Source organism: Portunus trituberculatus, chromosome 25, assembly GCF_017591435.1.
Source record: "Portunus trituberculatus isolate SZX2019 chromosome 25, ASM1759143v1, whole genome shotgun sequence".
Lineage (NCBI taxonomy): Eukaryota > Metazoa > Arthropoda > Malacostraca > Decapoda > Portunidae > Portunus > Portunus trituberculatus.
Genome location: NC_059279.1, coordinates 13,224,441 through 13,248,959, shown reverse-complemented (window position 1 = coordinate 13,248,959; position 24,519 = coordinate 13,224,441). Strand labels below are relative to the sequence as shown.

The window sequence follows — 24,519 nt, the reverse complement described above, 5'->3', positions numbered from 1 at the left end:
AGCTGTTCAGGACCTCTTTATTTCCGGGACCTTTTGATGGTGTACAAGTCTCCTCACTTACTCTCTGCATGTGTTTCAGTGTCTGACGATGGGATTATTTTTGTCCCGATACGTCACAAGAATTTAACAAGAGTTTCAATAGAAAATGGTGATTTCACTGCGGCTTTTCTTCAAACTCTACATTTTACACTTTGACGGATCTACACTTTACCAAGTTGTGGTAGTTTGGATGGCACTGTTCTGATCTATGTCTAACTATTGTCTTCCATAATCCACTATTAGAACTTCAGATACGCAATACATACGTACATTTTTCCTTAGAAGTCTACTTATTTCTAATCCTCACACTTACTTGAACTACTTCCCTCACAGATACAGTCCAAGGTGCTACTAGACGCTGTGCCGCTGATACTCCCTGACGGTTCTGTTGAAAGAATACCACATACATGAGCTCAAACTACTCTCTCTCTCTCTCTCTCTCTCTCTCTCTCTCTCTCTCTCTCTCTCTCTCTCTCTTCTTCTTCTTCTTCTTCTTCTTCTTCTTCTTCTTCTTCTTCTTCTTCTTCTTCTTCTTCTTCTTCTTCTTCTTCATCTTCTTCTTTACCATTACGTTCATCATTTTACACATTAAGAAAAAGAAAAACGAAGAGCTGACTATTAGTATTTCACGTGAAATGTAAAAGAAGTGTCGATAAGTGACACTTCAAATGCTTAAATGTATCTGCAGTGTGTTCTACCTAAGCAATTAATGTTCAATATAGTATCTTGATAATCCATGGATGACAAAATTAACTTACCTAAACTTGCTGATGTTGAGGACAGAAATCCAGATGTACTAAGACTATGACTTGAAAAGCTTGAGCTTGATGAAGCTGGAAATTATGCAGTAAATAAGATCGAATGGAAACTTGAAGTTTGGTAGCTACTCCTCAATATTACATCACTGCTCTCAGACGAAAACAAATTTTCTCCTGAGCTGGTTGTTCAGTGACTGAAGAAAAATTAAATTACGCAAGCACTGGTGATGCGAAGAATCTACTTCTATCTTGATAAATAAATTTCATAATACAGGCAAGTAAAAAATGGCATATACATACATATATATATATATATATATATATATATATATATATATATATATATATATATATATATATATATATATATATATATATATATATATATATATATATATATATATATATATATATATATATATATATATATATATATATATATATATATATATTTATAACTACAAAGAAAAAAAAAGGTCTTACTGGCATCAGTTCCTTCTAATATTCATGTACTAACTACTCTCTTCACACAATCTACGTCCTACATACATTTCTCCATTGAAGTCTACATACTTCTGATCCTCACACTTACTTGAGCTGCTCCCCTCACAGATACAGTCCAAGGTGCTACTAGACGCTGTGTCGCTGGTACTCGATGACGGTTCTGTTCCAAGAATACCACATCCATGAGATCAAACTACACACGTATGCACGCAATCCCCCAGACATACATACACACACACACACACACACACACACACACACACACACACACACACACACACACACACACACACACACACACTACATAAACATAGGCACGCACGAACGGTCGCACTCTCTCTCTCTCTCTCTCTCTCTCTCTCTCTCTCTCTCTCTCTCTCTCTCTCTCTCTCTCTCTCTCTCTCTCTCTCTCTCTCTCTCTCTCTCTCTCTCTCTCTCTTAAAATGTATTGGAGGTGACACCCAGAGATCAGTAATGTTTGAAAGCTTTCTTTTCCTTAACGTTGTGACTCACCTTTAAGATGAAAGAGATATTGAGAAAGTAATGTGCAAATGAATATATCATGAAAGAACAACAGCAACAAAAACCAACAAAAACAACAAAAAACAATAAGAACGTGTTCAATAAGTCTAGCTAATAGCACAAAGATGGAAACAAGCAAAACCACATGAGAAACAAGGAAAGCTAGCAAGCGTGGGCTGTGAAAGAAAAGGTACATATACTCACAACTGAAACTTGTCTGAACTTGAGAAGAGCTGATTAAGGACCTTGGGATGCTTGAGACAGCTAGTGAAATGGAGCAACAGGAGGATGTAGGTAAACTCCTACTTAAACTTGTGATAATTTTGGGACTTGAACTTGATGTAGATGAAGTGACGAGATTAGAAGAGAAACTGTTCCAACTTGGAGAGAAACAGCATAGACTTGAAAGTAGATTGTTTGATCTTGATGAAGAAAAACTTCTCGAACTTGATAGAGATGGATTACTTGTAAATGATATATGGTAACTACTTGAATTTGATGGAAGGGATGTGTTTAAACTTGATGAAGGGAAACTAATTAGACTTGATGTATGGAAAGTGTTTGAACTTGACAGAGAGAAACTACTCGCATTTGATGGAATGAAAGTAGTCGAACTTGACTGAGGAACAAGGATGCTTGGACTTGATGGTGGGGAAATGCTTGAACTCGACTGAGGAAGATCGCTCGTACTTGTAGTAGAGATACTGCTCAAACTTGTAGAAAAAAAATTCAAAGTTGATGAAAAGACTCTAAATGAACTTGACAAAGTTATGCTACTCAATTCTAAAGTGAAACTACTTGAACTTGAAAGAGGAAAACTAGCCTGACTTGAAGAGAAGCTATTTGATCCTGATAGAGAAATCTCCCTCGAATTCGAACAAGCAAAGTCGTTTGAACATGAAAAATTAATTGAGCTTGACAAAGAGACATTGTTCAGTCTTGATGATAAACCCATTAGACCAGATAAGAGATAACTGTTGGATATTGAAGAAGAGGAACACTTCGAACTTAATGAAGATAAAGTGCTCAAACTTACATTCAATAGAATACTTGAAGATGACAATCTGCTCGAGCTTGTTATAGAGAAACTACTTAATGGCAAAACAATCACATTTGAGGAAGAACTGTTGGAATTTGGCAGAGAGAGATAGTTCGAATGAGATTTTAAGAAAATGCTAGAATTTGTTAGCAAAATGTTGTTCGAATTTGATAGGAAACTAATAAAACTTGAAGAAGATACACCTCTCAAGCTTGAAGGTAAACTGATCGAAGATGATGTAAGAACACCGTCTGAACTTGAAGAGGAGAAACTGATTGATCTTGATGGTGAGAAACTTGAACTTGAAAAGAGATGGATTGAACCTGAAGAAGGGACACTGCTTGAGCTTAATGGAGAGAAACCTTTTGAACTTGAGAGAAGGAAACTATGTGATCTTGGAAGAAGCGAACTGGTTGAGTCTGATGGAGGCATAGTTCTTGAAGTTGAAGGAAAATATATGTTTGAGTTTGATAGAAAGGAAGTACTTGAACATGAGCAACGAAAACTGTTTGAGCTTGATGAAGGGAACCGACTGGAACATGAAAATAAACTACTCAACTTAGACAAACTGGTTGAACTTGAAGAGGAAAGCTTCAGAAAACTTGATGAACAAAAACTATTCGAAGATGATGGAGGAAGACAGCTCAAACTTGATAGAAGAAAACTGCTGGAACTTGCTTTAGAAAAACTTCTTGAACTTATAGGATGGAAACTTCTCGAACTTGACGGAAGGCAACTATTCAAGATTGAAAATGCACAGTCTGATCTTGTAGATAAACTTGTTGAACTTGAAGAAAGAAAACTGCTCGAACTTGGTAATAAACAGCTGCTTGGGTTTGATGCAGAAGATATACTCGAACTTGAAGAAAAGGAATTTATAGAACTTGAAGGGAGATTGCTCGACGCTGATTGAGGAGAACAACTTGAACTTGAAGAACAGAAAGTTCCCGGGTTTAATGGAGAGAAACTGTTTGAGCTTGAAGTGGGGAAGATGCTCGAACTTGCTGAAGGGAGACTGATCAAACTTGACAGAGGAGAACTTCTTGATTTTGATAGAAGGATATTGACAGAGCTTGCAAATGAAGAGAAACTTCTAGAGTTTGAAGGGAAAGAGCATAAACTTGAATAAGAGATACATCTTTCTCTTGAAGGAAAACAGCAGCTCCAACTTGAAGATGAGGATCTGCTTAAAGAAGAAAGCACATTTAACAGAGAAAAGGAGGAAATGCCCGAACTTGAACAGAAAGTGGTAGAGCTTGAGAAAGAGGAAATACTTAAGAAAGAAGCACCATCTGACCATGAAGAAGCACTTATTAAATCATACGAACTTGAAAAGGAATAACAAATGAAGCATAAAGGAGATAACTCTGTTAAACTTGATATGAAGGAGCACCGTGAAGGTAATGTACAGCTATTCAAAAATGAGGAAACTGATATACCAGGGATTAGAGAATCATTGGAACTGGAGGACAAAGAACCTGAACTTGTGGAACTTAATGAGAAAGATGGAATGGTACTTAGCAAAGAGGAGGACGATAATTGGCCATGAAAAGATGATATTTTTGAGGTTATGAAAGAACTAATCGTTTTTGAAGAAAAAATACTCAAATTTGAAGGCGGTGAAAAACTCAGAGATCTTGATGAGTCACCAGAAGTAAAAAATGACGTATTAAAACGTGAAAATGAAAGACTAGACTCCCTCGAAAAAGAATTGAAAATTGATTGCTTGGAAGAACTTGAAGTGGTAAATATCATTGTAAGATTTTTGGAACTCTGCGATTTAGTAAAAAGCTTAACGCTTGTTGTGGAAGGTATCGTAACCAGAGTCACTGAATGGAGATCTGGTGAGGTACTCAAAGACTCACTAACGTCGTAAGAGAAGGAGATTTTGCTCAAACTTGAATATATACACATGTTTCTGGGAGATGAACTTGAACTTTCGCTACTATTATTACCAAAAGTATTACCGTTAAAACTATTACGACTACTACTAGTATTACTACTACTACTACTACTACTACTACTACTACTACTACTACTACTGCTACTACTACTACTACTACTACTACTACTACTACTACTACTTTTACCACTTCTATTAGTACTACTACCACTTCTAGTTATACTAGTAGTAGTAATAGTAGTAGTAGCAGTAGTGCTACTACTACTACTACTACTACTAATACTAATACCACCACTTCTTGTACTACTACTACCATCTCTAGTGCTACTATTACTACCATTTCTAGTGCTGCTACTACTACTACTACTACTACTACTACTACTACTACTACTACTACTACTACTACTAGCACTTATGCTGCTGCTGCTGCTGTTACTGCTTCTCTCATCCCTTCCATTACCACTTTTACTACTACTACTACTACTACTACTACTTTTTGCTGCCATCAGCCACTGCTGCTGCTGCTACTGCTGCTGCTGCTGCTACTGCTACTGCTACTACTGCTGCTGCTGCTGCTGCTGCTGCTGCTGCCACCACCACCACCACCACCACACCATGCTGCTGCTGCTGCTGCTACTGCTGCTGCCACCACTGCCACCACTGCTGCTGCTGCTGCTGCTGCTGCTGCTGCTGCTGCTGCCACCACCACCACCACTACTACTAATGCTACTACTACTACCACTACCACTACTACTACTACTACTACTACTACTACTACTACTAAAAGTAGTGGTACTTTTAAAACTACTGCTCTTACTAACACTAATTATAGTTGTGAAGCTACCATAGGATCTGATAAAACTACTGCTGCTACTGACAGTCTCTCTTGTAGTAAGACTGCTGCCACTGACACTGCTAAGGATGGAAGTGGTGTTATGACTGATATTGTTCATTCCAATACTGCTGCTTGACTTGCTACTAATACTAACACTATTGCTGCTACTAAAACTGTAGCAGGGAAGGATACTGACCTGGCAACTTCTTAAAATACTGCTACTGCTATTGTCAAAACTACCGATACCACTACCACTATTACTACTACCACTGCTAATACGACTACTACTACTTCTACTACTACTACTACTACTACTACTACTACTACTACTACTACTACAGCTACTATATATAATACTACTGCTACCATCACCACCACCACAACTAATACTACTAGCACTACTACTACTGCTACCATCAACAACACCACAACTACCAACACTACTATTACTTCTACTGCTAATACTTTTATTACTACTATGACTACTACTACTACTACTACTACTACTACTACTGCTATTGCTACTGCTGGTAGTGCTACTAGTAACTCTACTACCAATACTACTACTACGACGATTATTACTATTGTTGTTGCTACTACCACTACTGCTACCGCTACCATTACTGCTGCTGATGCTGCTTTTGCTACTACTAATACTACTACTACTACTACTACTGCTACTACTACTTTTACTATTACTACCACTGTCAATACTACTACCACTACTTCCACTAGTAATACTCCTTGTATTACTACTACTACTACTGCTACTATTACTACCGCTAATGCCACTAGCACTACCACTGCTGCTACCACCACTATTTTACTGCTACTGCTACTGCTGCTGCTGCTGCTGCACCACTGCTGCTGCTGCTGCTGCTGCTGCCACCACCACTGCTGCTGCTGCTGCACCACCTGCTGCTGCTGCCACCACTGCTGCCACCACCACTGCCACCACCACTGCCACCACCGCCATTGTTGCCACCACCACTGCCACCACCATTACCACCACTTCACCACCACCACCACCACTGCTGCTGCTGCTGCTGCTGCTGCTGCTGCCACCACCACCACTGCACCACCACCACGCCATCACCACCACCACCACCACCACCACCACTGCCACCACCACTGCTGCTGCACCACCACCGCTGCCTGCCACCACTGCTGCCATCACCGCTGCTCACTGCACCACCACCACCACTGCTGCTGCTGCTGCTGCCACCACCACCACCACCACCACCACCACCACCACCACCACCACCACCACCTGCTGCTGCTGCCACTGCTGCTGCCACCACCACCACCACCACTGCCACCACCACCACCACCACCACCACCACCACCACCACCACCACCACCACCACCACCACCACCACCACCACCACCACCACCACCACCACCACCACCACCACCACCACCACCACCACCACTGCCACCACCACTGCCACTGCTGCTGCACCACCGCCACCACACCACCACCACCACCACCACCACCACCACCACTGCCACTGCCACCACCTGCTGCTGCCACCACCACCTGCTGCTGCTGCACCTGCTGCTGCCACCACTGCCACCACCACCACCACCACCACCACCACCACCACCACCACCACCACCACTGCCACCACCACCACCACTGCTGCTGCCATAATCACCACTGCTGCACCACTGCCACTGCCACTGCACCACCATCACACTACCTACCACCACCACCACCACCACCACTGCCACCACCACTGCTGCCACTGCTGCCACCACTGCCACCACTGCTGCTGCTGCCACTGCTGCCACTGCTGCTGCTGCTGCTGCTGCACCTGCACCTGCACCACCACCACCTGCTGCACCACTGCTGCCACCGCCACCACCGCGGCCTGCTGCCAGCACCATGCTAATGATACTACTGTTGCTGTTGCTGCTCTTGATGCTGCTGATGCTATATTTACTATTACTCCTACTACTAATACTCTTACTACTACTACTACTACTGCTACTACTACTACTACTACTACTACTACTACTACTACTACTGCTACTAATATTAATACCTCTACTAATACTACTACCACTACTATCACTACTACTTCTACTACGACTACTACTACTGTTGCTACTATTGCTAATGCCGTCGCTACTACTACCACCAACATTGCTTGTCTTTCCAACTAAGCTGCTAATGGCACTGCTCGTCTCACAGATGCAGTCAATACTTGTGGAACTATTCCTCATACTGGAACTGCTGTTGTTGCTGGAAAGGCTGAAACTAGTACTTGGAATAGTAGTAGTGCTGTTCTTTTTATCACCAATCGTACTACTAAGATTTAAACTGCTGCTAAGATGACTGCTGGGATTTCTATAACAAAGGCTGCTGCTAATAATGGAACCACTAACTGCGCTCAAGATACCACTGCTGAAACTATAGGTGTTTATGCCAGAGCTTAAGAAACTTCTGCTACTTCCTTGGAAGTTGCTGCTGCTGAGGCTTGTGCCCTTAAAGCTATCTGTAATACTGCAACCATCTGAAGAGCTACTAAGTTTTGAAATGATGCTTGTCAAACTACTAACATTACTAACACTACCTGTTATACTGTTGTCAACACTAGAACTGCTGGTGTTACTACTACTTATATTACTACTGTTGACACCTCCGCTGATGCTTAAATCACTGCTGCTGATGGAACTATTTTGACTACTGAGACTATGAAACTTGCTGGGGTTGCTACTAATACTGAAACTGAAGCTAAAACTGAAAGCAATGCTACTGTCACTATTAGGGCTTATTCTCGAGCTAATGAAACTGTTGCTATTGTCAAGACTGCTGATGGTGCTGACACTGCTGATACTACTAAATGTCTTATTGTTTGTCAAGCCACTTTCACTAATGAAACTACTAGCAACGAAGCTCATAATATTACTACTGCTAGTGAAATTATGACTGAAATCACTACAACTGGTGAAACTTAATTGACTTATAAAACTGTTGATACAAGTAATTCTACTGGCACTGATACTACTTGGTTGGTTATGACTACTACTGGTACTGCTACTACCGCCAACACTACTGTTACTACTACTACTACTACTACTACTACTACTACTACTACTAACACTAATACTGCTGCTGCTGCTGCTCCTGCTGATCTTGCTTCTACTACTGATGCTGCTTTTGCTGCTAATGATGATGCTACTGCTGCTGCTGGTGCTACTACTACTTTTGCTGCTGCTGCTGCTATTACTACTACTTCTACTACTACTGCTGCTGCTACTACTACTACTACTTTTGCTGCTGGTGCTATTACTACTACTACTACTGCTGCTGCTGCTACTACTACTACTACTACTGCTACTACTACTACTACTACTACTACTAAAACTGCTACTGCTTTACTACTGCACTACTGCTGCTGCCTGCCATTACTATTACTACTGCTGCTGCTACCTTACTGCTGCTTTATTACTGCTGCTACTGCTGCTGCCACTGCTGCTGCTGCTGCTGCTGCTGCTGCTGCTGCTGCTGCTGCTGCTGCTGCTGCTGCTACTGCTGCTGCTGCTGCTGCTGCTGCTGCTGGATCTGCTGCTGCTGCTGCTGCTGCTGCTGCTGCTGCTGCTGCTGCTGCTGCTGCTGCTGCTGCTGCTGCTGCTGCTGCCACTGCTGCTGCTGCTGCTGCTGCTGCTGCTGCTGCACCACTGCTGCTGCTGCTGCTGCTGCTGCTGCTGCTGCTGCCACTGCTGCTGCTGCTGCTGCTGCTGCTGCTGCTGCTGCTGCTGCTGCTGCTGCTGCTGCTGCTGCTGCTGCTGCTGCTGCTGCTGCTGCTGCTGCTGCTGCTGCTGCTGCTGCTGCTGCTGCTGCTGCTGCTGCCACTGCCACCTGCCTGCTGCCACCTGCTGCTGCTGCACCACCTGCTGCTGCTGCTGCACCACCACCACCACCACCACTGCCTGCTGCACCACCACCACCACCACCACCACCACCACCACCACCACCACCACCACCACCACCACCACCACCTGCACCACCACTGCCACACCACCACCACTGCCACCACCACCACCACCACCACCACCACCACCACCACCACCACCACCACCACCACCACCACCACCACCACCACTGCCACCACCACCACCACCACCACCACCACTACCACCACCACTGCTGCTGCTGCTGCCGCTGCTGCTGCTGCTGCCACTTAACTCACCACCACCACCACCACCACCACCACAGCACCACCAGCACCACCACTGCTGCTGCTGCTGCTGCTGCCACTGCTGCTCACCACTCACCACCACTGCCACCACCACCACTGCCACTACTGCTGCTGCTGCTGCTGCTGCTGCTGCTGCTGCCACCACCACCACCACCACCACCACCACCACCACCACCACCACCACCACCACTGCTGCTGCTGCTGCTGCTACTGCACTGCTACTGCTACTGCTGCTGCTACTACCACTACTACTACTACTACTACCAAAGCTAATATCACTGCTTTTTCTGCCCAAAATTAAACTACAGTTACTAAGGCTCATACTACTACCGAGACTGATGGAAACTCTGCTGCTTCTTAAACTACTTAGACTGCTGAAACTACTGATGCTGGTGCTCTTGCTGATAGGTGAGCTGTCGCTACTGGTGCTTGGTCTGCCTTTACCTATGCTGTCACTCCTTGAACTCTGGATGCTGCTACTGAAACTGTTGCTGAAATTGCTAATGCTGCTTATGTTACTAAAACCAATGCTGACCTTTTGTCTGCTACTGCTGCTGCTGCCATTTCTACTACTACTACTACTACTACTACTACCACGATCACTACTACCACGATCACTACTACCAATATTACTAGTAGTAGTAGTTGTAGCGGTAGTAGTAGTAGTTGTTGTAGAAGTGACGCTGCTGTTGGTTCTACTGTTATTACTACTGCTAATACTGAAACTGCTGCTGGCGCTGCTTCTACTAATATCATTACTATAACTACTACTACTGCTGCTGCTGCTGCTGCTAATGCTGTTACTGCTGATAACACTAACACCACTACTACTATCACTAATACCACTACTACTACTACTACTACTACTACTACTACTACTCTTATATGAGAAGCTACTAATTTTACTACTACTAAAGCTGATACTAATGCTACTTATGTGCTCTGTACTACAACTAATCGTACAGCTACTGAGGCTGATACTAAAGCAACTAGTACTCTTTGTACTAATGGTACTCTTGTTACTACTACTACTAATTCTACTACTACTACTACTACTACTACTACTACTACTACTACTACTACTACTGCTGCTGCTGCTGCTGCTGCTACTGCTGCTGCTACTACTACTGCACTGCTGCTACTGCTGCTGCTGCTACTGCTGCTGCTGCTACTGCTGCTGCTGCTGCTGCTGCTGCTACTGCTGCTGCTGCTACTGCTGCTGCTGCTGCTGCTGCTGCTGCTGCTGCTGCTGCTACTGCTGCTGCTGCTGCTGCTGCTGCTGCTGCTACTGCTACTGCTGCTGCTACTACTGCACCACTGCTGCTACTGCTGCTTCTGGTTCTGGTTCACCACCACTACTACTACTACTACTACTACTACTACTACTACCACTAGTACTACTACTGTTACTAATACTACCAGGACAACTAGTAGTACCCTCAGTACAGGTAGGGCAACTGTTAACACTACTTGGCTCACATAGACAGTCGAGGCTTGAAGGTAGAACGCTGATACTGAGGGGCTCACAGAGACAGTCTAGTTTTGATTCCTCGCAAAGACAATCAAGGGATGAATAGCCTTTCTTACTTCTACTGGTTGTGGACGGGGAAAAAGAGGGTGCTACTGGGGAGACAAAGTGCCTAGGCTTCTGATGTACCTTCCCACAACCCAAATTGATATGAGAGAATGGCTCGGAAGGGAAGGAAATAGACTCAAACTCACCATTGGAAGATGCTCCCGAATTCGACGGTGAGGAAAGAGAGAGGTGAAGGAGGAAGAGAGGGAGGAGGAGGTGGTGGTGGAGGAGGTAGAAGAGGAAAAGGACATTTGTTGGCGGCAGTCTCCAATCTTATTATCCCAGCTCTCAGGCCACCATGGCGCGGGATTAATCTGGTCGCAGTTGAAACTTGCTGAGGAGAAGGAAGAGAGGGCCATATCCGGGGCGAGTTCACACTCCAGGCTCTCCAAAGACCCAGACGGCTCAGGGGACAGCGAGTACTGGAGGTGCGCCACGCACTTCATAATACCTTCGTCACTCTTCTTATAGAATACCACGTCGTCTTGGTACTGTTGCTGCTGGGACAAGGACAAGCAGGTAACTAAAGACTGGTTGACGGACTGACTGATTTAATTTACTAATTACCTATTTACAAACTTATTATATAATTAAATGAATAGCTACTTAGTTTATGACGCTGGTTTGTCAACTAGCTGACAGACTGGCTGGTTGATTGAAAGACTGATGACAGACTGGCGGACTGACCGACTTACAGACAGTCTGAGAAGCTAACTGACTGACTGACTGACTTGATAGACTGACTGAATGAATCAATGAGTGAATGACTGATTTACTGAATGACCAGTTGGCTGACTTGGTGAATTAGTTAATTAATTAATATTTAAGACTAACTGACTGACTCACTGACATGATACTTAAAATCAATTACGAAAAACAGATTGAATGAATGACTTACTGACTGTCGGACTGACTAAAGTGATTGTCCAATGACTGGCTGCCTGTCTAAATGACTGGCTGGCTGACTGATCGACCGACCGACTGACTGACAGAGGTAGTGAATACCAAAGAGACTGACTGCCTTGATCCTCTTAAGTTTTTTGTATTGAAGGTTTGTGAACATGAAAGCATAAAAGCCTTTGCAGGGATCCTTCGTGAGCCTCTCAGCTTAATACTCCCTCAGTCTTCTCGTGCAGGCGGGCGAGGACCAGCCACTCACGTCCGCTCAGTGATACACGTATTAGCCCCTCTTGTCGTCACCACTACCACTACCACCACCACCATCAGTAGTACTACCACTATGTGCATCACATATTGCCATACCAACCAAGAGAATATTTTACTCCCATAAAAAGGAGAAGCCATAGATTTCACTTCTCTCTTCCTCCACTCAGTGACTATTTTCTTTGAATGCTGCAGTTAGCGTAGCGCAGTAAAACCGTCGTCTGAAATTCGCTTTTGTATATTTTACCAGTACAATTCACCGCTAGCGTTAACGTTGTGCTGCGGTATGCAACAATACGCGGCACTAGAAGTAATATATTGAGTCTTTATGACACCTACAAGTAAAGACACCAAATCACGGATAATAGATTTGGCCATTTCTAGTCAGTACAATACTAAGTGGCGGTCGTACTACAAAAAAAGATTTACCCAATAGCAATGAATGGCTTAACTATAACGACAATCCTTACCGCATCTACAACCAGTACTAGATACCTCTCCTATTTTTTTTTTTCTTTTTATTTATACCATGTGGGCTTTTCACGGGAATTTATGGGCTAAAGGGGGTACTTTTTTGGGGTACCTCCTATCTCAAAGCCCACCCGCTAGGAAGCCCTTGCCCCGAGTGAGGAAACCCAACCTACACTCGGACCGTGGACAGGATTCGAACCCGTGCGCTTGGAGACCCCTCGGACCCCAAAGCACGCATGGTCCCACTGTACCACGGCAGCCCCATCTATATGAAAATAAACCAATAAAAGCATAATATCTAGCTGTTATTACCGTGCTATCGCCACTACCACTACCATCACCTACCATAACCTAATAAAAGAAGAAAATAACTCGCGAAAAGTTTCTTAGAAAATATCCATCAATGTAATTTCACGCCCATATCACTCCACACCCCACCCACACCCTCCACGCCTCTCTCAGTAGCGGACGTCCTCCTTTTCTTTTCCTCGTGTTCCCAATAGCACTCCTAAATAACTGCGCCCACACCTGTGTCTTACAAATTAGTCTGAATCGCTTACAGGTGTGAGTAGGTGTAGGAAGAGAGAGAGAGAGAGAGAGAGAGAGAGAGAGAGAGAGAGAGAGAGAGAGAGAGAGAGAGAGAGAGAGAGAGAGAGAGAGAGAGAGAGAGAGAGAGAGAGAGAGAGCAAGGAAAGCTGATAAAAGAACAAAAAGAGAAAAAAGTTTAATGTTCGGGACACGTGTTGTAAATGTTAGAGTAAAAAGAAGGGAAGAGAAAAAAGGGACAGAAAATTTGGGAAAAAAAGGAAGGGAATGAAAGAGAAAAGAACAACAACAACAACAACAACAACAACAACAAAAAACAAGAACAACAACAACAACAAGAACAAGAAGAACAAGAACAAGAACAAGAACAAGAACAAGAACAACAAGAACAACAAGAACAACAACAACAACAACAACAACAACAACAACAACAACAACAACAACAACAACAACAACAACAAGGAGGAGGAGGAGGAGGAAAAGGAGGAGGAGGAGGAGGAGGAGGAGGAGGAGGAGGAGGAGGAGGAATAGGAGGAGAAAAACAGAAGAAAGGCAAAGAAGGAAAGTAGGAAGGAAAGAAGAAATTCAAAAAATCAGAAAGAAAGAAGAATAAAAATGATAGAAGGAAGGAAGAAAAGGAGTGATTTGAGAGAGAGAGAGAGAGAGAGAGAGAGAGAGAGAGAGAGAGAGAGAGAGAGAGAGAGAGAGATTTATATTACCAGGAAAATCATATATGTCATTAATACATCAAAAACATTTAATCTTACATATTTACTCCTTTTCACTGGTAATCGTGTTTAGGGGATAAAAAGGTGGCGCAGGTGACACGAGCCCTCATCAATTACCCTTGAAACTGCGAACCACGAGGACTCTTGAATGAAAGGCGCTAAAGAGGAGAAGATTTAACTTTTATTTATTCATTCTAGTTTTTTTTTAGTCATTCCTCAACGTTTTCGAAACTATCCAACGGTACTGTTCTCTCTCTCTCTCTCTCTCTCTCTCTCTCTCTCTCTCTCTCTCTCTCTCTCTCTCTCTTAGTAATACAACAATTTTCCGGCTGCAAAATATTTACACGAGAAGAAAGAGAAAGATGAAGAGGAGAAGGAGGAGGAAGAGGAGGATGAGAATACACCAAAAAAATACAAAGGAACAGCATTAGGCAATAAGGTTTTTACTAAGGTGCATGGGAAACTATTCTCCAGTGAGTATTAATGAGAGAGACAAGTTACCACAGAATAAGGCTACTCCTCACCCCCCACCCCCTGGCAGAAAAAAAAAAAGACATGGAACTCGAGAGGAAAGTCGCACAAAAATGTTTATTTCTACCAAATATAATGCAAATAAAACCTTCATTATTTGTGTCATCTGAGGAGACACTTTAATTGTGTAGCATAAATATCTAACAAATAACTATAATGATGGATTAGTTACTCTGGAAGAACTCAATACATTACTGTGGTCAGCGGAAAGTCACCAAGATACCTAGCCATCACAAAGGAGGAGGAGGAGGAGGAGGAGGAGGAGGAGGAGGAGGAGGAGGAGGAGGAGGAGGAGGAGGAGGAGGAGGAGGAGGAGGAGAGGAAGAGGAAGAGGAAGAGGAGGAAGAGGAGGAAGAGGTAGAGAAAGAGGAGGAGAAGGAGAAGGAGGAGGAGGAGAAGGCGGAAGAGAAGAAGAAGGAGGAGGAGGAGGAGGAAGAGAGAGAGACTTGGTTTGTGGGTTACTGTGACGGAATTCATGTGTATTAATTAAGCAGCTGTCGATGAGAGAGGAAGAGGAAGAGGAAGGAGAGAAAGAGAAAGAGGAAGAGAAGAGAGGAGGAGGAGGGTGAAGGTACATTATGCGGTCTGGTAACGGTGCAACAAGTCAATGTGTGCAAGTGCAAGGGCGTTCCAGCTCGTCGCTCTCTCTCTCTCTCTCTCTCTCTCTCTCTCTCTCTCTCTCTCTCTGTGTGTGTGTGTGTGTGTGTGTGTGTGTGTGTGTGTGTGTGTGTGTGTGTGTGTGTGTGTGTGTGTGTGTGTGTGTGTGTGTGTGTGTGTGTGTGTGTGTGTGTGTGTGTGTGTGTGTGTGTGTGTGTGTGTGTGTGTGTGTGTGTGTGTGTGTCCACAGGTGTTCGTACGTACTCCGCCATTAATCTCCATAGATGACATATATCATCCAATATGAGTGAAGGAATCTACCGGTTTCTATTATTTTTTGTCATTCTTTTTCTGTTTTTTATCAACTTCCACTTTGTTTCCTGTCGTTCACTTACTCATCATGACATCCATTCTCTCTATTTTTTTTTTTTTTTTGCCTCATTTTACGTTATGTTGCTTATATTTCTCTTTAACCTACTTCCTCATTGTAATTGTATATATTCTTTTTTCACCACTGACACTTCCTGATAACTATTTCACAAATCTTCTTTAATATCTCCTCTCATTCTTTCTTTTCTTTATTATTTCTTTATCTACTCTTTTTTTCACTTTATGTCTTCCCCATACACAAAAAAATTCACTTCTTTTATCTTTACTTGTCTCATTACTTCATTCTCTGTTTCCCTTTTTACTTCCCTCTCAGTTATGCATCTCCACACATCAGTTAACGGTTTGCTGGTATTAAGGTCATCACTCTTTGCACTTCGCGTTACACTTTTACCTAAATGCTTGATTCTACATGTACATCTAATCTGGTTTTGATTCCTTCTCTTGGCTTCAGAAACTCTACACAGTGTAATGTCATTCTCCCATGAAGGTAAGTGTAAAAAAGGTGTTTGCTATTATCAAGGTAATAGTAGTAGTAGTAGTAGTAGTAGTAGTAGTAGTAGTAGTAGTAGTAGTAGTAGTAGTAGTAGTAGTAGTAGTAATAGCTTGTTGTTGTTGTACATTAACTTAGTTCTAATTCATCATTAATATTGCTTGGTTACTAAAAAGAATGACAGTTAATTACTGTTGTTGCTATTGCAGTAGTTGCAGTAGTTATAGCAGTAGTAGTAGTAGTACCAGTAGTAGAAGTAGTAGTAATAAGCAGAGAACATTGGTAATAGTTGTTGTAGTAGTAGTAGTAGTAGTAGTAGTAGTAGTAGTAGTAGTAGTAGTAGTAGTAGTAGTAGTAGTAGTAGTAGTAGTAGTAGTAAGAGTATTTGCTGTTGTTGTTGTAGCAGATTAACTTGGTACTAATTTGCCATTAATATCGCTTGGTTACTAAAAAGAATGATAGTTAATTGCTCGTGATATTAAAATCATTCATGTAAAATCGTGTTTGTCATTACCGCGAGACATTAATCATCTGGCCTGTGTTGAATTTACCTGTGGAATCACATTTGTAATTAAGGTGCAGCAAAAATAGGCACACGCTCTTTACATCCGTGGCTTTGATGTTCAACATAAAAATATAGACAATAAAAAAGCTAATTTTTAATCACACACCCGGAAATTATCCATACCTCCATTTTATTAATTTAATTTCATGTTTACTTAAGCTTTTATTTTCATTTACTTTTGCAACTCAGGCGAAATTTTTTTTACTTTTCTGATTACAAGTTTATTTATATATCTAATTCTTAACTACTTCATTTTCCGTGTCTTACTTTAATTACTTTTTTACAATGTAATGATACAAACATGGACTTGGCGTTGGTTTACTTCGTTACTTATTTTTTTTTTATTTTTCCTTGTTTAGTTCAGGTTTATCTTTACTCAACTTTTTCTAGCATTTTCATTGAGTATATATGTTTTTTACCTCATTCATATACTACCTCTACTAATTGACAGCTTTACAGCAACCGCCACTGATTCATCCTCTCAAAAATTACATTGAAGAACGCGCATAGAATATATAAGTTAATTTGACAAAAAGGTAAATAAACATATATACATTTTTTTCACTGGCCGTGGCAATCTCTTTCTCCCTGAGAGGTACTCTCCTAGTCCCCTCCCCCGCTGGTCATCCCCAGAAACCCTGACGAGCCCCGGCACACACCACGCGATCCCCGCCCCACGCTTTCCCGCACGACCACACACGACCCACACACGCCGCGTACACTCGGCGGCCTGGAAGCGAGCCTCGAGGTGCATGTTTACCTTTGCTGACTGCCTGCTGTGTGCCTTAATTGGGGCAGCATCCCTGTGTGGGCTTGTGTGTGTTTGCATTTAAGGGGGACAGATTTGCGTGCTTTCATGTTTATTTTATCAATTAGCAATCATTTTCATTTTTTAGGTTATAACTTCGCAAATACGTTACTCACTGTGTTTTTTTTATATCCTTTCCTTTTGACTGTGTGTGTGTGTGTGTGTGTGTGTGTGTGTGTGTGTGTGTGTGTGTGTGTGTGTGTGTGTGTGTGTGTGTGTGTGTGTGTGTGTGTGTGTGTGTGTCCAATTTTGCGAGTATATCATCTATTTACTTTTCGCCTGTTCCATTTCATCTTTCTTTTACGGTTTTTCAATTAGTCATACTTTTATTTATTTCATTTAATTTATTTTCTCGTTTTATGTTTTTGCTATTACATTTATCTTATTTTCTTTATTTTATCCTCCTTAAATGATTTCAAAATTTCTTGCTACTTTTCTATATAATTCCTTTTCCAGTAAATTTACCTTTTATAATAACTTTACAACTGCGTCATTCCCTCTTGTGAAAACTTACCAGAAAAATCGTGGTCGAACATCTGGTGCCGACACTCATGGAAATCGCATGCACGTACAAAAATAAAACAGCTAACTTTTATAAAACTTTTCTTTTGCGTGTCTGCAAGATGTCATGTGGTTAGCTGGCGGCTTATCATCACACACTATATCCTCCATTATGGCGAGGAGTTAACTGAGACAAACTCTGCAGTGATTATTCTTAATCCAAGAAAGGAAAGAAAATAATATTTGGATTTCCTTTTTTTGGAGAAAATCTGATGTCGGTGGTCATATCTTTTAAGAGAAAAGTGGGAGAAAGAGTTGTACAGTGGTGTATTGTGCTGCGTCGTAAGTCAAGCTAAAGGAATATTCATGCTTAAAATTTGACCTCCTCCTCCTCCTCCTCCTCCTCCTCCTCCTCCTCCTCCTCCTCTAAGTTTGATGATAGTCGTCGTGATTGTGATATATCTGTCGTCCTCACCTGAGCTTTCGAAGCACATGGTACAAGTAGAAGCAGGAGAAGCAGAGACAGGAAAGAAGGCACAGGATATTTCTGACGGAAACCCCAGGGGCCCAACGTGGGCCTGTGGCGAACCATGATGGCGGACGGAGGTACCGCGGCGGTTCTGCACTGAATCACCAGCGAAAATTAGTGCTGCTGGTCAGTCCGTGCTGGTTATCAGAGGGCCGTGTGCGTGTGGCATCGCCTCAACGCGCACCAAGACACCTGTGGAGGAGCCGCGGCCACGTCGAAGGCCACACACCTGCCAGGCAACCACTACACAAATGTTGCACTACATTTGTCGCAATTGTGTTAACGACCAATGATCGTGTCTCCTGCAGAATCTCGAGTCCATGCAGGGCTCAACGCCTGCAGCAGGAGGAGGTGCAAGGCCAGCCACGCTGAGATTGAGGACTCTTGTGAGACGCGATCCTGAAGATGCCTGGCAACCACTTTTTTGACACTTGTGTCTATTCATCTACGAAGTGAGGACTTTGAGTTACTCGCCGCGGAACACATTTGAAATTATGTAATGAACAGATTGACCTAAAAGGTCCATCCTTCAGGATTGGTACATTACATAAATCACACAATTATATAAATAAGAGACATTAGTTTGAACAACAATGCTTTAAAAAAGCAACATTCTTGAGAAACAGTCTGATATTCTCCGTCTGAAGAACACGTTTCCCGATGATTAATTACAAAACAACCTTTGAAGATTCCTCTACTTCTCCCTGCGTCTCCTACACACACCGGCGTGGCCTGGAGACGTCTCTCTTACTAACCCACCTCACAGTGTCCTGCATGACATCTGCATAACATAAATATTCACCCCCTCGCGACACACCCACCTCCTGACACACATTAGTCACTGCTGCACAGGACGAGCCGGTGACCTTGCCCCGCACTGACGTCCACAAGCACACCCCGGAACACCGAGTGTGGTGGAGGGAAAACGGAGGACGTGACTGCTGCGTGATTCAGTGGTCTGACTGCCTCATTGAAAAGAAGAAGATACAAGATACAAGATACAAGAGGTTTATTGGCCTTTAGAAAAGACAATTACATATAGATATATACAATTTTAGGCCTATGGTCCGATAAGCCGAAGCTTAAGTACGGACCAATTACTATTTGTATGTTGAGCAGGAGTATGAGTTGTGGGTCAGCTATTAAAATAAGATAATATATACTAATGCATACTAATGATGATATCATTAGTAACAATATCAAATATATATACCAATCATAGCTAGCAATCTAAGAATGAGACTAATAATACATTAATTATTAATGAAACAAATGCAGAGAAATAACTATTAATAGTAATGTAAATAATGATAAAAATAATAATAATAATAAATCTTGTATTGCAGAGAAATAACTTATATTAATAATCTAAATAGTAATAATAATAATAACAATAATATACATACACATATACATACAAACCCATCCATACATATACATACATACACACATACACATATATATATATATAATATATATATATATATATATATATATATATATATATATATATATATATATATATATATATATATATATATATATATATATATATATATATATATATATATATATATATATATATATATATATATATATATATATATATATATATATATATATATATATATATATATATATATATATATATATATATATATATATATATATATATATATATATATATATATATATATATATATATATATATATATATATATATATATATATATATATATATATATATATATATATATATATATATATATATATATATATATATATATATATATATATATATATATATATATATATATATATATATATATATATATACATATATATATATATATATATATACATATATATATATATATACACATATACACATACATACACACATACACACATACACATACACATACATACACACATATACACACACATATACACACATATACACACATATACACACATATATACACATACATACACACATATATACACATATACACACATACACACATATACACACACATATACACATACACACACACATATATACATATATACACACATATACACATACACATACATATATATACACATACATACACATATATACATACACACATATACACATACATACACACACATATACACATAAATACGCACACATATAGACATACATACACACACAGATATACATATATACACACACATATACACATACATACACACATATACACATACATACACAAACATATACACAAACATACACACACATATACATATACATACACACACATATACACATACATACACACACATATACACCTACATACACACACAAAGATGATGATGATGATGATTTATTAAAAACAATATCAATAGCAACAACGACGATGACGATGGCACGAAAACGAAGAAATGGAAAAAGATGAACAAGAAAAAAAGAACACAAAGTAGAAGCGAATAAAAAGAAAAAATTAAGAAGATTCATTTTATATTACAATTCAAGACATCGGCAGGTGTGACTCATCTGTCGGAACCACACACATGTAAAAGACAGAACAAATAACATGCCTGCACCATCACACATAAAGACATTCACACACAAAAAAAAAAATAGCAATAGTAATAATAATAATAATAATAATAATAATAATAATAATAATAATAATAATAATAATAATAAAAGCAAAATTAATAATGACAATAATAAATAAAGAAGTAAAAATGAATAAATGAGGAAGTTATTGAAAAATAGATCAGCAAAAAATAAAATAAAATAAAATACATCAATAAATAAATGAAAATTGCACAAAAAACTAGAGAGAGAGAGAGAGAGAGAGAGAGAGAGAGTATAAAATAAAGGCGTAAATTTTGACCTTCTTCAGAAACAGATTAAAACTGTTGGAATTTTTGCTCCACATACGATCCAGGCCAGATTTTTGTCTCATCATCATCACCATCATCATCGTCATCATCTTCGTCATCGTCATCATCATCATCATCATCATCCAGATAACCTTTTCCCTCAATTTTTTAATCTTCACCCACACACAAGTTTAGATTTTTCTCCTAAGTTTTCTTCTTGCTTTCTTTCTATTCCATTAACCCTCTTCTCTTCTCCTCTCCTTTACTTCTATCCCCACATCCTTGCTGCTTCCATACCTTCCATATCTTCCAGGTATAGAATTGCTGACTGTCAATAATATAGATAAAATAAAAGTTATTTTTTTGAGCGGAGAACAAGACAAGTATTTAAACAATAATCAACAACTACAAAAATTTGCATTATCATTCTAGTTTTTTTTCTATATTCTTGCACTTATTTATTAATTTTACTCTACTTTAGTATGTTTTTCATTATTTTTTTTATATTCATTAATTAATCGAATCTTTATTTATCTATTTTTTAAGTAATTATTTTCTAACATTATATATATATATATATATATATATATATATATATATATATATATATATATATATATATATATATATATATATATATATATATATATATATATATATATATATATATATATATATATATATATATATATATATATATATATATATATATATATATATATATATATATATATATATATATATATATATATATATATATATATATATATATATATATATATATATATAAAAGCAAATCGAATATTAAGATTAATGTTTTAGTAGTGATAAAAGTAGAAGTCTTGAAGTAATGTTAAAGATACATGTCACTCTAATCACATCTTATTCACTCGTAGACTATACGAGGGATAGAGTTCTATTAGAATTAGTAAAAGAAGAAATGACTAAAAGGATGCAGAAAATGAGCGAGATTCCTTACGAAATGGAACTGAAGCTATAGAATGTACGTTCCTTAGAAAGAAGGTATGCTTAGAGGGGACATGAAGTATACGGGTTATGAAAAGAGTGACCTAACAAAATTCTCATGATCAGTAATCGGGATAGAACAAGAAATAGCCGGTTAAAGCTTGAAAAGATTAGGTCTAATAAAGAAATAGGTATGAAATGGTAGATAAATATAAAGGACTCAGTAATCAGGTTGTTAGTGTTGAGTCTTTAGGGAGCTTTACATGAAGATCACACAAACTTATGGTTGTGGAAGATAAGTGGAAATATCTAGTATGGTTGATGCAGGATTGTCAAGCATAGGCGTGATGATTTGTTGCAGCTTCTGTAGTTCATCATGTTCGTATGTTATTATTAATCTTGCGCTACTTGCTACGCCTGATAGTTGCTTCAGTAAAATTAATGATTATTTCTTATCTTGTTCCTATTATAAGGGGGTTTGCTCTCATCCCAGCGGTGGACAGGAAGTGGCCTTGGTCTTTACTGTGCTACGTCTTTAATGTTAGATCAGACAGGTGATCGCAAATAATCCTGTATATGCCACGTCTGCTATTATTTGTCCCTTCCTCCTTTGTATTCTTTGTGTTCTATTCTTTGTATCATCTCTCTTCCTCCTTTTTTCGATTCAACCTTTCTCATTTCATTTCTTTCCTTCTTTCAATCTCTATTAGAAATTCTTCTCTAAATACTCCAGCAGCTCTCTTTCCTTCGATTCTTTCATCTCATGACTTTCTTCCCTGCACATTTTTCCTTTCCATCCTTTCATTGTTACTTTCCATTTTGTGTGTTTTTTTTTCTCTTTTACAGAATTTATGTATACCGGTAGCCTTCGTTTTTACACACTTTTCTATCTTTACTCCATCGCTTCTTTTGCCTTTGCCCCTCCCTTCATTGCCTCCCACCAGCTGCTTCACTTACGTCCATACCATTCATCACCCAACCAAAAGGTTCGCGCTGCACAGAGTGTTTTAGAGAGACATTTACGTCTGATCTTCATGCATCAGTACACATAGCAATGCTGTGTGCGTGTGCGTGTGTGTGTGTGTGTGTGTGTGTGTGTGTGTGTGTGTGTGTGTGTGTGTGTGTGTGTTGACTGGTACACGATGTGTGTGGGGGGAGCGGGGGAGGGGAGGTGGTGAAGGGGAAGCATGTGTGCCTGTGAGTCAGTCGCTGTCTTTCACTTTGTCTGTCTGGTTATCTATGTGAGTCTTGTTCCATTTGTGTCCGCTCTTTCCACAAGTTTAAAATGGAAACGCCAAGCACATAAGGATATATCCTCATTACAAAACAATATGTGAACCAGTAATCTTTTCTTTATATTCTCTCTCTCTCTCTCTCTCTCTCTCTCTCTCTCTCTCTCTCTCTCTCTCTCTCTCTCTCTCTCTCTCTCTCTCTCTCTCTCGTTACGAATGACGTCAAACCTATTCATAATTTCATCAGATGCTTAACCCAGTTTCTGAAGACTAATACCACCATGTTTACGTTCTGTAAGCTAAGGTATCCTTTTTTTTTTTTTTTTTTTTGACGTTGTGTATTAGCGGAAATAGAACGAAAATGTAACTGTTGGCAAAGTTTCGCTGTAATCGCAACATTTTTTGATGTTATTGTTCATGATCAACATATACAAATTATCTTGTGACAATACATGTTTTATTCCAGTAGAGTGCCATTCATATGCAAACTATATCATTAAAACAAAGATAGATACTCAATATTTTTATATTTCTATCCCTTCGATATCCTTTCACAAATGTCATAAAAATACTAATATAACATTTCCTTCATCGAAATTTATACAGATATTAGTAGTTGTAATATTAACCCTTAGACATTACTGAAGGGTTATCAAACATCGTACAAGGACAAAATAAACACCTGAACCTTAATGAACTGAATATTTCGATATTAGAGTTTTCTTGAACTTGACGTT

General features: G+C 40.0%; 1 protein-coding gene, 1 long non-coding RNA gene and 1 pseudogene across 2 annotated transcripts; all 3 read right to left on the bottom strand.

Annotated features, from left to right (window-relative positions):
• Positions 1-872, bottom strand: LOC123508639. Its single transcript, XR_006675980.1, has 2 exons — positions 798-872; positions 1-424 (listed from the first exon to the last, which is right to left on the bottom strand). It is a non-coding gene; the product is annotated as an uncharacterized LOC123508639 (long non-coding RNA).
• A 437-nt stretch (positions 873-1,309) lies between these two features.
• Positions 1,310-6,279, bottom strand: LOC123508657 (uncharacterized protein DDB_G0271670-like; the record flags this gene model as incomplete). Its single annotated transcript, XM_045262502.1, has 5 exons — positions 1,310-1,461; positions 2,514-3,208; positions 3,675-3,955; positions 6,091-6,146; positions 6,204-6,279. Coding segments are annotated over 5 exons (1,260 nt in total), but the record flags the coding sequence as incomplete, so codon positions are not given.
• A 2,756-nt stretch (positions 6,280-9,035) lies between these two features.
• LOC123508656 lies at positions 9,036-18,767 on the bottom strand (annotated as a pseudogene).
• Between the last annotated feature and the right edge of the window lie 5,752 nt (positions 18,768-24,519).